We start from the raw sequence: 15,992 nt of genomic DNA, 5'->3' as shown, positions 1-15,992 counted from the left end.
AAAGACAGCATCCTCAATGTCAAACACATATGCTTACCTAAAATTTAGCATGTTGAGGTGAATTAAAAGAAAAGCTTTTCTTATTTAAGATGATAATTTTGACAGGAAAAAAAGAAACAAAAGAAGGTTGCCTGACTACCATTGTTCTGGTGTTTTGTCCTCTCACCTCCTGAAGTTCTAAACAGAAAGGTACTTGGCTCACCTGGGCTGTGGCTGGCACTCTGGGAAAGTGCATTGGTAATGTTGGGGAGTTCATGCCCATAATTGCCATCTTCCAGAGGACAGATATCCAGGTCATTCCACTTCTGCAGCTGCTGTAGCCAACAGGATTTTTCTTCTAGTTTGCAGTGTGGATTTAAAATTATGCACACCCATAAAGCCCCTGAAAAACAGAGCAGTCCACATTCTTAGTATGTGGGAATAACATGTATGCCTGTGCTTCAGGCCTCAGCACCCAAACAATCCAAATGCCCCTAAAGCAAAAACAACCCATCAGCTTCCTTCTCTTTCATACATGTGGAATATACATACATACATACATACATACATATATAGACATTATATATAAATATGAACATAATTGCTAAGATTTTCAGAATTGGCTGAGGGACTAAAGCCTGAGAAACCATAAGCCAAATGAATCTTAAGTTTCCTTATAATTGTGTGACCACAGCAATGTGAAAGTAACTTAACAACAGGTGAATAAGACCTCTTTTCTGTCTGTAGGAGCTGTCTGGTAGGATAGATGGATAAATGAGCATAATACCACGTGATACAATGTGTTAAATTTAGATATGTTCAGGACATAGGGCTGAGGAGATCAGTGGTTCAAGTGCTTGCCTTCCAAGTGTAAGGATCCAAGTTCAGATCTCCAGGGCCCACATAAAAGCTGGATGCGGTGGCATGTGCCTGAAATCCAAGTATTGCCATGGTGGAGCTAGGAGGCTCTCTGGAAGCCTGCAGGCTCAGCTAGACTGGCCTGTGTGACAAAGTTCCAGACCAATGAGACCCTATCTCAAATAAGTGGAAGGTGCTTAAGGACCAACAGGTTGTCCTCTCTCTGACCTCTGCATGTATGTCATATACACTTGTGCATATGTGCATGCACACGCACTCACACACACAGAGCATATTCATGGCATAATAGTGAATAGCAAAAGACACTTAAGATAGGGTCAAGGTTGGAAGGGAGGTGCTCAGAAAAGTTTCATATTTTGGGTAGTTAGATTTTTGACCTCTAAGTCCCTCAATTATTAAACAGAGAACTTAAAAATACCTATCTTATTAATATAGTAGGAGAATTACATGAAATAAAGTTTGCAAAGGACCTAGTCTAATCTATTATTACAGAACAAATCTTAGTTATTTTTCTCAAAGAAAAATGATTTACTTTGGACTTGGATTTTGTAACTGCTGATCAAATTTGTGATCTTTTTTCAGGTGTTTTGGTCACTGTGGTGACCAAAACAGTGAACACCACATACGGGTGACCAAATGGGTACTGTTTCTTTGAACACATCACTCTCCTTTCCACGGAAAACAGGTGGTTTTTCAGGATTGGCTATGTGGCTGTGCCAGACACTTTCTCAATCTCCAGTTAGCAAGTAGCAGAAATGAAGTGGTTTCCCCCCATAGGGTCTTGCTAAATTAAATTATTCAGGTTAGTTGGCCTTGAACTCACCTCCCCCTGACTTACTTTCCAAAATGCTGGAATTACAGCTACCATATCCAGTTATATAATGCTTCTTAACTCAATCATGAATGGGAATTTCACAGCCTTTTTCTAAAAAAATATTATTATTTATGCATACATGTATATGTATATGTGCTTGTTGCTGAGGTTAGAGGGATCCCTTTGGAGCTGGAGTTATAGGCAGTTATGAGCTGCCCAACATGGGTGCTGGGAATTGAACTTGGGTCCTTGCAAAAATAATACATGTTCTTAACCACTGAGCCATATGATTCCAGCCCCAGATTTCATAGCTTCTTAAAGTAAAATAGGATGTTGTTTTCCAAATAGAATTTTTTAGATTTATTTATCACATATACAGTGTTCTGTGTGCATGTATGCCTGCACACCAGGAGAGGGCATCAGATCTCATTACAGATGGTTGTGAGCTACCATGTGGTTGCTGGGAGTTGAATTCAGGACCTCTGGAAGAACAGCCAGTGCTCTTAACCCCCGAGCCATCTCTCCAGCCCTAGATATGTTTTAAAGACCACCTAGCCTCAGTTTCAGATACTAACTGAAAATGAAAGTTTGTCTATATTGGTTCAACTCTTATTTTAAAAAAATCTAAAATTATATATGTTTATACTTATTTATTTTTTACTTTTTGAGACAAGGTCTGACCATACAGTCCTGGCTAGCCTGGAACTTTCTATGTAGACCAGGATGGCCTTAAACTACAGAGACCAGCTTGCTTCTGCCTCTTGAGTGCAGGGATTAAAGGGGTGCCACTATGCCTGGCTTGCCATGAAGCTCTTCAACAAGTACAGAAAAAGAGAAAGAAAAGAGAAAAAAGAGCAGCATAGGAGGCCGAAGCTTAAGCACTGGAGATCTCCTCACACTGAGCGGTCTGGCTAGGCATGACACCAGAGAGGAGTCTCGGGGCAAGCAACAAACAAGTGAGGCTAAGGGGTTTTTGTGGTGGTGGTGGAATTCACTAAGTAACAGGATGATCTTGAACGCCCGTTTCTCCTTTCTCCACCTTCCAAGTGCTGAGATTACAGGTGTGTGCCAGCACACCTGCTTGTATGCAGTGATGACTGAACTTTGGGTTTGGTACATGCTAGGGAAGCATTCTGCTAGCTGAGCTATGTCCCCAGAACCTGAGCTAAGGATTTAGAGAGCTAGGTTAGTGCCATGCAACTGAAGTCAAGTGAAGAGGTTTTCTTTCAGCAGTGGCTTCTGTGGAGGTACCATGAAATGGAGTCTTAACAGGCAAGCACAGTGCTGTAGACGCAGCAAAGTGAGATTAGGACGCTTCTGTTGAACCTAAAATGCTTCAGAGCTAGAATAAGCAAGATCCACACATACACCAACGACAAATGCTCTCTAATGTCGGTCTATGACTTATGAGGAATAGGGACTTACCCAGCTCATCCCAGAGCTGCCTGCACTTGTCTGTCATGCTTGTTCCTTGCTGCCTCCAGAGTGTGAGGCGGGGATCAGCCATAAATTGCTCAGTTATAAGTGTCAGCATCCTGGCTCCATTGGAATCTCTCATCCGAAGCATCTCTCGAACCTGCCATATAAGGAGGGGCAAGTAATTGGTAACTGCAGAGCACAGAAAAGGAGGAGGTGAAAGATGGAGAACAGGTTGAGAAGATGATGTACTTGTGTAGTGTACTTAAGAGACAGAAAGAAAGCCTCTCAACTCTGTAAGCAAAATTCCTACATGTATCAAGAAAGCCTGTTATATATAATGAGATGCCTCTTTAAACACACTAGGATGGCTGGAATAAAAAGACAATAACAGTATTGGCCTGGATGTAAAGAAATCAGAACCCATGTACTGTTGGTGGAACTATAAAAAGAGGCAGCAACCTTGGAGAATTGTTTATGTAGAACTTGTACAAGGATGCTAACAGCAACTTTTTTTTAGAGTAGCAAAAAGGTGAAAGCAATTCAAGTGTCTACTGACAGACAGAAGCTAAATAAAATGGACTCTTACTTAACCATAAAGATGAACCTTTAAAACAGCAGGTTTAGAAGGGAAAGAAGTCACCCCCATGTATATTTTTATTATTTGAAAGTCCAGAATAGAGAAAATTATACACACAGAAAGCAGATGAGGTCCCTGAGAGCTGGGGGTGGGGAAGTAGATATGGAGGGTAAGAGTGTTAGTGTGAGATGAGCTGCTCCAGTTACTCTGCACTGAATCAAACATTACCTTTAGGCTGTGCCTTGCCCTGACTAACTCCATTTGTAAAACAGCAGTGTGGTCTTTGCTGAGTTTAAAGCTGATGCAGAGGAGCTCCACTTCTTGTTCATGCAGGTAAACAACTACCATCTGCCCAGCACAAGCCAGGGGCATGTACTGATAGACAATTTACTCATAAAAAAGTATTATGACCATGAACTTATCAAACCAAATCAAGAACACATGGACTGCATACAAACCATATTTAAAAAAAAAAAAGAAAAGCAGGCTTTTGAACTTATTGAACACAGACCAACAGATGATGCAATCTCCTTATCTGGGTCATATAAAAGGGGGTACACCCCCTCTACCAAGGAATGGATAAAGAAAATGTGGCACATTTACACAATGGAGTATTACTCAGCTGTTAAAAACAAGGACACCAGGAAAATTTGAAGGCAAATGGATCGAACTAGAAAAAATCATCCTGAGTAAGGTAACCCAGAATGATAAAGACAAACATGGTATGTACTCACTCATATGTGGTTATTAGCTGTAAAATAAAGGGTAATTATGCTACAATCCACAGACCCAGAGAGGCTAGGTAACAAGGAGAGTTCAAGGGTGGGACACACAGATCTCCTGGGAAGGGGAAAGAGAAGAGATTTCATGAGTGGACTGAGGGCAAGTGGGGATGGGAACATGAGGGATCAGGTTGGGGAGGGCATGGAGGGGGACTGTTGAGGGGGATAGGGCATTTTGGGGTTGGCCAGAAGCCTAGTGCAGGGGAATCTCCAAGGAGTCCACAGGGAGGACCTCAGCTTAGACTCTTAGCAATAGTGGATAAGTAGTGGATAACTGGCCATACTGTGACCAGATTGGTGCCTGGTCCAACTGTCATCAGAGAGGCATCATCCAGCAACTGACGGAGGCAGGACTCACAGCCAAACATTAGGCAGAGTTTGGGAATCCTGGGAAGGAGAAGGAGAAAGGAGTGTAGGAACCAGAGGGGTCACATGGGAAGGCTCACACAATCAACTAACCTGGGCTCATAAGGGCTCGAAGAGACTGAGCCAACAACCAGGGAGTCTACATGAGACTGACCTAGGCCCTTTGCATATATGTTACAGTTGTGTAGCTTGGTCCTCTTATGGGGCTCCTAACAGCGGGAACAGGGGCTGTCTCTAATTCTTCTACTGGCTTTTGGGAGCCTACTCCTCATACTGGGTCACCTTGCCCAGCCTTAGAACATGGGGAGGTGCTTTGTCTTACTGAAACTTGATGTGCTATGTTTTTTGATAGTCATAGGAAACCTGCCCTTTCCTGGATGGAGATGGAAGAGGAAGGGACTGGGGATGGGAAGGGAGGATGGGGGGAGGCTGCAGCTGGGATGTAAAAGAAATAGATGATTAAAAAATAAGTAAATAAAAGGGGCACCTAACAATGAGGTATGGAACACCCATCAACTCATCAGCAGACCAACGGACACTAAGCAATCAGTAGGTGAGTAACTCTGGCTGTCTTCAGGGCTTCAGCTCAGCACGGTCCCTCTGCTTGACCCTGCCTGCCTACACTGCTGCTCTCCGATCTGGCCCCGCCCACATCTTGAAGAAGCTCTGTATTTGGAACCTGCCCTGCAACTCAGAACAGTTCTGTGACTGAGCCCTCAAGTCAAGTCACTATCTTCACGTATGTGTACATGCCGTGTGTGTGTGTGTGTGTGTGTGTGTGTGTGTGTGTGTGTGTGTGTGTGTAAATTAGAGGATGACCTTGGGTGTTGTTCCTCAGGTGCACTTCATCTTTTGTTTGAGATAGAGTTCCAGGCCAATGAGAGACTAAGTAGACTAAGCCCACTAGCCAATGAACTCCAGACTCACCTCCCATTTTACTAGCATTGCAGGGGCTTGACTGCAGCTTACCAATGAGCCACCTTCCCATCCCCTTAGGTTGATATTTATCTAACCCCTTGAGTGACCCTCGGCATGTGTCTGCTCTTGACTTCAGAGACCTCACTGACCTCTGTAGCGCAATCTTTTTGTAGCCCGCCCCCCTCCAAAAAAGCATCTGCTTCTCCTAGCACAAGCACACATACATACAGATATAATAGGTAGGTAGATGATAGATAAGTAGACAGATGATAGATATAGTGTGTGATGTGTATAAAACTGGGACGATGTATGTGATCTTAGGATTGATATTAGTAATTAAGGTTGGAATAAAATAAATTGTGAGGCAACCCAGATGGCTTAGCACATAAAGATACTTGGCCCTTAAGCCTGGTGACTGAGTTCAATCTCTGGAGCCCAGGACAAGGGCGAAACAGAACTAATTCCACATAGTCATCCTTTGAGCACTACATCACATCATAAGATCCCTCAAAATAAACTTTAAATTAAACCCTGCAATTGTAATGTGAAATCAGGACTAGTTGGTAAATCAAAACCAACAAAACTGACATCACTTGTGAATTATTTTTCCATAAGTTTGATGTCATGGAAAGACAAATATCTCGGTTTGTTTCTGAAGCAGCTCACTTATGACCAATAGGTGCAAAGCATGAAGTTTCTTCCCAGGGTGATGAGAATATTAATTGTAGTGATGGCTCTATTCTATCTGTGAATATAGCAACCCCCCCCCCCCCACAAAACACTCCATAAATACCCACTGAACTTGTACATGCTGGGCAAGTGTTCTACCATTGACCTGCATCTCCAGCCACAACTGCAAGGATTATATATGTATGTGTGTGTGTGTGTGTATATTATATGTATAATATATATATAATATATATGTATATTATATCCCAGTAAAAGTGCTAATGAAAAGAGAGAAAAAACCAAAACCAATCCAGCCTGCCTGGCATGAGTGCCTCAAGTTTCAAAATAGTCTCTTCTCGAACAGTGTTGAAACTCTAGTCTCTGAAGCTTCATCAGGCAGTTCTGGGTTCCTAGCAGAGAGAAGACAGTTCCTTGCTAAAGTTCTCCAGCAGTGTTGGCTCATTTAGAGTACAGAAGGGAGGTCGGTAGGCTCCATGACCTAGCCTGATCATGAGACTCTGCTTATCCTCTCCTGCTATGTTTTAAGCACTCAGTACAGCCAGGTGCAGCTAGGTACACCAGAAGGCAGATGTGTGGTGAGCCAGGTTTACTTAATGTTTAAAAGAAAGAACCCCCTTTTTTAATTTCTTACCTTGGAAAACATTGAATTGAGCTGCTTTCCAGAGCCATAGTAACCGCCCTGGGAGAGGAAAAGCTTCACTTGTTCCTTCACCTGCTCTTCATCCAAGTGCCAGCAGTTCTCATCGTCAATGCTGGCCCCAGCTGTGGGGTCAGGGGCACCTGTGAGGAATGGGAACAGTGTGATCAATGCTCTGGATTCCCATGTCACACACTCAGCCGTGTGGCACACTGTGATCATACAGATGTAATAGTGCTTTGGCAACTGTGGGACTTCAGAAATGTAAGATACATGCCAGTTTCAGGTTCACAGAAGTCAGAGTTGTAGACTTCTAAGGTCTATGACTACTGAAAAGCCTAAAATGAAATACACAAATGCTGTGGGGGTGAGGGGGTGGGGTGCGGTGGTGGCACATGCCTTTAGTCCCAGAACTTGGGAGGCAGAGGCAGGTGGATTGGATACCTGGTCTATAGAGCAAGTTCCAAGACAGCTAGGACTACACAGTGAAACCTTGTCTTGAAAAACCAAAAAAGGAAAAAAGAAAAGCAATAAAGGCCCCCCCCCAAAAAAAAAGAGAGAGAAAGAGAGATACACGCCTGCTTTTGTTAAATATACATTACATGTGGTCTCTGTCCTTTATTTCATAGCATACCACTATTTTTTTTAAAAAAGATTTTCATTTTGGGCTGGAGAGATGGCTCAGAGGTTAAGAGCATTGACTGCTCTTCCAGAGGTCCTGAGTTCAATTCCCAGGACCCACATGGTGGCTGACAACCATCTGTAATGAGATCTGGCGCCCTCTTCCGTATACATAATAAATAAATAAATCTTTAAAAAAAAAAGATTTTCATTTTATGTGTATGGATGTTTTGTTTGCATGTATGTCTGTGCATCACATGTGTGCAGTGCTTGCAGAGGCCAGAAGAGGGCATCAAATCTTCTGGAATTAGTTACAACTGGTTGTTAGCCGCCATGGGGATTCTGGGATTCAAACCCAGGTCCTCTGTAAGAGCAACAAGTACTCTTAACTGCTGAGCCATTTCTCGAGGCATGGCATACAACTTTAAAGTCCTTGGAATTTTCAAAGTGGTGCCTTTCTGTGTGCTAATGAGTTGATGACAGTCAAGACAAGCTAGACAGCTTCAGGATTGGCTCTGCTCACCCAGGCAGAGAGTTGGGACATTTAGTCCCATGTGTCAGTCTCTACTGAGGAGAAATGGAGTCCTGAAGGTTAAATTGCTCACCAATGGCCAGTGATTTAAACAATCATATCTATGTGATGACATTTCCAGAAAAACCCAACAGCGTAGAATTTGTAGAGCTTCTAAATAATAGGACACGGGGGAGGGTTCTCAAGAGCAGCATACTTGGAGAAAGTACGGAAGCCTCTTGTAAGATATGCTTTGCCCTATGTAGTTTTCGGTTGTACCTTTGGCAATGTTGTAATGAACCTGCAAATGTAAGTAAAATGTTTCCCTGATTCGGTGATCTGCCCCAGCAAATGGCCTGGACATCGGGAGAGGAGTGCCGGAACTTTGGTTTATGGTCAGTCAGTCTGCCAGCTAGTTAAAAGCTGTAACAACCTGGGCCATATGACTGGCATCTGAAGTAGGACAGAAGTGACAATCCCGAGACTGAGCTTCACCATGTGGGCCTTTCACCACCCCCAGGTAGTCAGTATCAGAAATGAACTGTATTAGAGGACATGCTGGTGTCTGTTGTGGAACTAGGTGGTTGATGTGCAGAGAAAAAAAATCCCCACACAGTTGGTCACAGAGGCATTCTGTGCTGTATGGTAGGGGAAACTTAGTTTATTTCTCCTCTGTATCTTCAAAATACAGGAATAAAAATCATAACATCCCCCCCCCCAGGAAAGTGATATTATTTTGTTTTGCTCCTCTGTGAAGTTCAAATCTGTATTAATATACATATTATTTTTAAAACTAAAAATATTTTATTAGAACATAAAACTCTTTTTAGCTGGGCAGGGTGGTACATAATCTCTAATCTTCAGCACTCAGGAGGTAGAAGCAGAGGATCAGGAATTCAAATCCATCTTTGATTACATAGTGAATTTAAGGACAGCCTGGGTTATATGAGACATCTTAACAAATAAATGTATATGTGTTATATTGTATTTCACCATAAAACTATTTCCTAAAGCATAGCAGAGCTGTAGACATGGTGACATGATTTTATAAACTTATATTCATGTTTCCTTCATATCTGGGCTTACCTCAGCAAAACTGCTTAAAACACAGCTGAAGTTATTCACATGGACCTCTTTCCTGAAAGTCTGTTGGCTCCTTGCTCACATTTCAATCCCTAGCCAAATTCAGATGAATCCTTTATGAGCACAGTGCTGGTAACTGTTAAGACAGTTATTTTGGACATCTTTTGGGATGTTTTAGAACCTAATCGGTAGCTCAGGAAGAAGGAGCTGAGATAAATTAGGTTAAGCCGAGGACTGGGTTTCTGGATACTCTGGGCCTAAGGACTGAGGAAAGAACAACAGTGCTCTAGCAGCTGAAGGCAGAGGCAGTTGGATCAATTATCATCCTAGGTGATTCGATTAGGGGATGAAAAAGCAGAATTAGGAACCTGTCCTAAGAAGAAAGTTGGCCTTAATCAGCTGGCTGCAAGTATGGAATGATATCATCTCTCAGGACGGGAGGAGGTATGAAGAAAAGCAGAGAGCACTCTGGATCCACACGGTCATAGCAGTTGTGGAAGAAATCTGACACATTAAAAATTACCTAGTATGCGTCCTACAGAATATCCTGCTAGCATAGGATTAGGTCACTGTAGAATCTTCAAAGTGTTTAAAAGTCAAATTTCACCCAAAATGTTTTCTAGTTTGCTGCTGGGTAGTTATAACAAAAAAAAGGAAAGAAAGGAAAAGAAAAGAGTGAGGCAACATTTAGGTAAGATACAATAGAAAATCAGTGTTAAGACTATACAGTCATCTGAAAAAGAGCCAAGAGGCCCCACGTGTGTGTGTGTGTGTGTGTGTGTGTGTGAGAGAGAGAGAGAGAGAGAGAGAGAGAGAGAGAAAGAGAGAGAGAGAGACAGAGATAGAGAGACAGAGAGACAGAGACAGAGAGAGGTAGTCCTATGTTCATAAGGCTGGCTTCAATTCTTTGACAAGGTTGGCTTTGAACTCTGGATCCTCCTTCCTTGGCCTCCTAAGTACTGGAATTACTTGGGTGTGTAGCATTATGCCCAGAACCACAAAATATTTAATAAGACAGTTTCATTTGTTTTTAAAGATTTATTTATTTATGTACATGGGTGTATTGTCTATATGTATGTCTGCATATAAGAAGAAAGCATCAGATTTCATGGGACTACAATTATAGATAGTTGTGAGCTGCCATGTGGGTCCTGGAAATTGAACCTGGGTCCTTTGAAGTGCAGAAAATGCTCTTAACCACTGAGCCATCTCTTTAACCACAACAGTTTCATTTATTAAACATTTAGCCAGGTGCAGTGACACGTGCCTCTAATCCTAGCAACTTTTGAGGCTAGGGAAGGAGGATCTCTTTGTTGAAGAGTTCTGGCTGGCTTGAGCAATATAGTGAGGTCTTAGTTGAAAAACAAACTGAAACAGAGCAAGCAATATATACCGAGAGCCTAATGTGTAGCAGAATTAGTGTCAAATACTGAATATTTAGTGATAAACAAAACTGATATAGTTCCTGTCCTCTTGGAGGCTTTGGAATAGTTGGAGAGAAGGGGGATAAACAAATAATCATATGCATATTTTTCCTGTTATGCTGGAGACTGAACCCAGAGCCTTGTACATACTAGCAAGAACTACTTCCCCAGTTCTTTACACACACACAGTTTCATGTGGAAAGAGAGGCCACAGGAGGCTTAAAAAAAAAAAAAAGACCCTGGAGGAGTGAATGGGAGTCTGCCTGGCACAGAGTAAGGGAAATATGAGTGTACTTTTGTTCAAAGAAAGCATGAAGTCATAAACTACACTGTAACTGAATACAACTGTAATAGAAGAGAAGACGACATTCTCTCAAGGGAATCTCATGTAAAAATGTAAGCAATAGCCAGTTCATGCACTGTTTTGTTGACCAAAGAAATGTGGACTTTTTCCTAATAACAGTAAGAGACAAATGAAGGATTTTAAATAAGAAATAGAGCCGGGCAGTGGTGATGCAGGTCTTTAATCCCAGCACTCGGGAGACAGAGGCAGGAGGATCTCTGTGAGTTTGAGGTCAGCCTGGTCAACAGAGTGAGTTCCAGGACAGCTAGGGCTACACAGAGAAACCCTGTCTCAAAAAAACAAAACCCAACCCCCGCCCCAAAAAAGAAGGAAATGGTGTGGGCAGGTGTAGTGGCATATGCCTTTAAACCCAGTATTTGGGAGGCAGAGGCAGGCAGAGCTCTCTGAGTTCAAGACCAGCAGCATGGTCTACATAGTGAGTTCTAGGACAGCCAGAGCTACATAGTAAGATCCTATCTCAAAAACAAACAAAACAAAACAAAAAGAAATGGTGTGACAATATCTGTAGTTATAGAAAAATCACTTGGGCTGGCCCTACGGAGGACAGAATAAAGGGGAACAATGTAGCTATCTAGGTGAAAGGTCATAATGGTTTAATTTAGAGTGATGGTGCTATAGAAATTAAAATCATGAAATATTTAAGATGAACAGACTTTGCAGTGGAATACATGTAGAAAGAAAAGATGTTAGAGATAAATACAGGTTTGTAGTGTCTAGAGCATAGTGCTAATCGTTAAGATGGTGAGCAGAAGAATGAGCAAGTCTGAGGAAGTTAACTCTAGCCAGTGTGCAGCTCAGTGGTAGAACACTTGCCTAACACATGGAAGGCCTTCAGTCCAACCCCTGGTATCAACCAAAATTAAAAAGGTAAGAGAATGTAGACTATAAATTCACATTTAGATCCACTGATCTTAGGATGTCTCTGTGATATAAGTCAGGTGGATATACACAAAACTCACAAGTGCTGGACTGGAAAAATGAATCTGTGAATCATGATAAACAGATGACAGCTGAAGTCAAGGGGATAGCTGAAATTGTCTACAGAGAGCCCATAAAATGAGAAAAAAAGATTAAATAAGAAATGCTCACATTCAAAGGTCAGATAGAGGAGGGCAAGTATTTAAAAGTAAGTGAGCAGAACCATTTCAACTAGGTAAGCAATACCTGGAGTCATTAGCTGTCCACTAACTCTCAGTCCAAACTGATTGATTTAAAATTAAGTTACATTAAATTAAAATGTTCTTATAAAAGTTTATTGGTTTGGATATTTGAGCCTTCTCATAAAAAGAATGAGAATGAGGTGACTTACCTGGTACTGGTAGCATGTCAAAGTAAATGACACTTTAGTGAGATAGTCTGGGTTCTTCCTCGGGGTGATAGGAGAAGATAAAATGGAAGGGGTATCTTTTATAAATAATTACTAATCAAGCCACAGTTAAAGGGCAAAATTAGTTAAATAAGAAATATCACGCCATCTCTAATGTAAGATCCTCTGATGGTCTACTATTACCATTAGGCAAGTCCACTCTGAAGCATTTAGGGAACTGGCTTTTTCTCATGAGGCTTTAAAGGACACATGTCCTAAGGGAGCTTTTAGGTCTGAGGAACAATTTTCTTTCTTTCCTTCTTTCTGTCTGTCTCTGTCTCTGTCCCATGAGTCGGGGCTCATGTAGCTAAAGTTAGCTTTGAACTTGCTGTGAAGTGAGGACGACCTTGACTCCTTGATCCTTTTGCTTCCACTTCCCAAGCACTGGGATTGTAGGTAAGGCCACTGTACCAAGTCCTTTTGTTCTTAAACATCTTTTTGAATTATAAAAGTAGTATATACTTACTATAGAAATTATACCAAGGCATAAAAAATAAACACCTGTAATTCTATCAGTTATAGACTATCACTATTAATATTACAATGACTCTCTTAGTCTTTTGTTCTGTATACACAGGCACATATTTAAGTGTGTGTACATACAGTATTGATTTTTGTGTGTGTTTGTTTTTATGTATATGGGTGCTCTATCTGCATGTATGCCTGCACACAAGAAGAGGGCATCAGATCTCACTGTAGATGGTTGTGAGCCATCATGAGGTTGTAGGTAATTGAACTCAGGACCTCTGGAAGAGCAGCCCATACTCTTAACCACCGAGCCATCTCTCCAGCCCGAGTTTTTATTTTTTAATTAATTAAATTCTATTTTTAAAAAAATAACTAAATTCTATTTTTATTCCAGCTTTAGGGACTGGACTCAGGTCCTTGCACATGCCAGGCCAGCACTCTAACACTGACCTACATCCCTAGATCTTAAATATTTAATACAACATAAATTATGAAAATTATACAATCTATAGTAAAGATTGATGAATTATTACACAGTGATTAAAACTGTGTAACTACTAACCAAGTCAAAAGCAGAATTCTACCAACTCCTCAGGCCAAACATCTATAGAGTAGAAATGAATTGCTTTAAGAAACTAAGAGTTAGTGCGGTGGTGGCGCATGCCTTTAATCCCAGCACTTGGGAAGCAGAGCCAGGCAGATCTCTGAGTTCAAGGCCAGCTTGGTCTACAGAGCGAGATCCAGGATAGGCACCAAAAAACTCCACAGAGAAACCCTGTCTCAAAAAAGCAAAAGGCAAAAACCAAAAAAAGAAAAAAAAAAAGAAACTAAGTTAATCATAGCTGTTTAGACAGAATGAACTGATTAAGGTTAAATTACTACAACTGTAGAAAAATTCCAACCTCTTAAAATACAATGAGGCAACAAAGTAGAGGAAAAAGGGTTGCTTTGGTTGGTTGGTTGGTTTTGGTTTTTTTCCAGACAGGATTTCTCTGTGTGTCCCTGGCTGTCCTGGAACTCACTTCGTAGACCAGGCTGGTCTTGAACTCACAGAGATCCCCCCTGCCTCGGCCTCCCAAGTGCTGGGATTAAAGGTGTGTACCACCATGCCCAACAAAAAGTGTTGCTTTTAACAGTGGTTGTGAAAAAGGTAATTTTTAAACATTTTTTAATTTTATAATTTAATTTAATTTTACATATCAGCCATGGATTCCCCTGTCCTCCCCCCTCCCGCTCCACCCCTGCCTTCCCCCTAGTCCACCCCCCATTCCCATTTCCTCCAGGGCAGACTCCCTTGGGGATTCAGCTCAACCTGGTAGATTCAGTCCAGGCAGGTCCAGTCCCCTTCTCCCACGCTGAGAAGTGTCCCTGAATAAGCCCCAGGTTCCAAACAGCCAGCTCATGCACTAAGGAGGTAATGTTTTTTAAATCAAGAAAATGTTACATAATTACCATTCACTTGGTTGATCTCTGAGTTGGAAGAGAGAATCTCGTCTGCCAGCTTCTGTGCAGTAGGAAGAACTTCGGTATGGTGTGCTGTGATTAAATATTGAATAAACTTCTGTAGCTGGTCCCTATTCATCTGGAAAAGGGTTTCTGAGATAGGAAGACGCAATTTGACTTGGTCTGGTTTACGAATCCTGTAGAGTGACAGTGCTACCACATGAGCACAGTAGAATATGTCTTTATTCCCACAACCACAGGTCACGGAAGTGATTTTGCAGCGATCAAAACTGATTGCAACTTTGTAAGTCACTGCTGGTTCAGAAGCAGTGGCTGGTTCAGTTACTGTGCCGCTCAGATGGAAGCCTAAAAAAACAAAGGAAAACATCCTGTTTAGGGAGTAGCAGGAAACTTAAGGGGTTAGTCAATTCACAATTCAGTGAGCATCTCCTCTACAGGGAGTGAGATCTGCCTGGATAACCCAAGCTCAGTGAGTGAAGTCAAGTACTGCACTGAAGGAATGCACAGTCCAGAAAAACAAGATTCCTTTATGTTGGAGTGAATCTTTTGAACTAATGTAAAAAAATTTTAATATCCTTTTTGTACATTTTTTTTCTGAAAGGATAGTTCATAGTTTTCATTACAGTCTCAAATGGTTAATAAAGAAACCCTTAAAAGAATTCTTGTAGATTTTGAACTCTAAGTGATGATAAAGACAAGTCCACAAACAACACTAGTACAATCTAGAGGAAAGTGAGTGCTAGACATGAGATGGAAAAAATAATTCCATGAGGAAGAATAAGTATGATTAAGGACATTTCATCCTTAAAAACATACAATTCCAAAATGGTGACCATATGGTAACATCCAAAAAGCAAGAAACCTAAGATACAGGAGAACTTGGTGCAAGAATACCATATGGTACTACATCCCTATTTACAAGGCACATAACACCAGTAACTGTTTAATGCAGTAAGAATGCTTTATTTATTTTTTGAAACAAGGTGTTGTGTAGCCTAGGACAGCTCCAACTTGCTATGTAGTCAAGGACACCCCTGGAATCCTGACCCTGCTGCCTTCACCTCTCTGGGTGGTGGGACACAAGATGTCCCACTACTCCCAGTCTCATGCTTGTGCACCAAGACCTTTATCAACTGAGCTGTCTCTTCAGTTGGAACACAGTAGTCTCTTAATGAAAGAAGTAACAGAAACAACAGCAAACATTGCCCCCAAAACCTGGGGAAACCAACGACTTCACCAAGTTTTCTAGTCTCCCTGTGACGACTCTTCACTCACATTCTCAATGGCACATGCTGGCAAAACTAAATCAAAACAACCCTACGTATATCATAAAACCACCCTACTTACTAAGTACTCCAATGCCCAAGAACTATAAGCTTTAAAAATAGTGTCTTTTACCAGTTATGGATCTTGAAGAATGATGAATAGATCGAGAAGAGGCAGTTAAAAACAACATGTAACACTTACCCCACTAGTGGCTCCAGAGGCCACAAAGGCCAACATCCCTAATTCTTTCCTATAACAGGCCTGTCTTTTCAATGCAAAGTAATCAGGAATGGTGGGCATGTGAGACTTGTTTTTAAGAGAATACATAAGTAGACTGCTGCTCCTATTGTATCTCTATCACGCC

At 41.5% G+C, this 15,992-nt stretch overlaps 1 protein-coding gene across 1 annotated transcript in view; it reads right to left on the bottom strand.

Annotated features, from left to right (window-relative positions):
* Zswim5 (zinc finger SWIM-type containing 5) overlaps positions 1–14,705 on the bottom strand; it is a 39,362-nt gene extending 24,657 nt beyond the window's left edge. Inside the window, exons 1-4 of the mRNA XM_059254812.1 lie at positions 14,351–14,705; positions 7,056–7,204; positions 3,098–3,248; positions 203–382 (exon numbers count right to left, since the gene is read on the bottom strand). Coding sequence (XP_059110795.1) covers positions 203–382; positions 3,098–3,248; positions 7,056–7,204; positions 14,351–14,480 — 610 coding nt within the window. The 5' untranslated portion in view covers positions 14,481–14,705. The remainder of the gene's footprint in view (positions 1–202; positions 383–3,097; positions 3,249–7,055; positions 7,205–14,350) is intronic.
* Positions 14,706–15,992: the final 1,287 nt, after the last annotated feature.

This window comes from Peromyscus eremicus, chromosome 2 (genome assembly GCF_949786415.1).
Source record: "Peromyscus eremicus chromosome 2, PerEre_H2_v1, whole genome shotgun sequence".
Lineage (NCBI taxonomy): Eukaryota > Metazoa > Chordata > Mammalia > Rodentia > Cricetidae > Peromyscus > Peromyscus eremicus.
The sequence above is the reverse complement of the archived record's forward strand: the minus strand, read 5'-3'. Positions and strand labels throughout refer to the sequence as shown.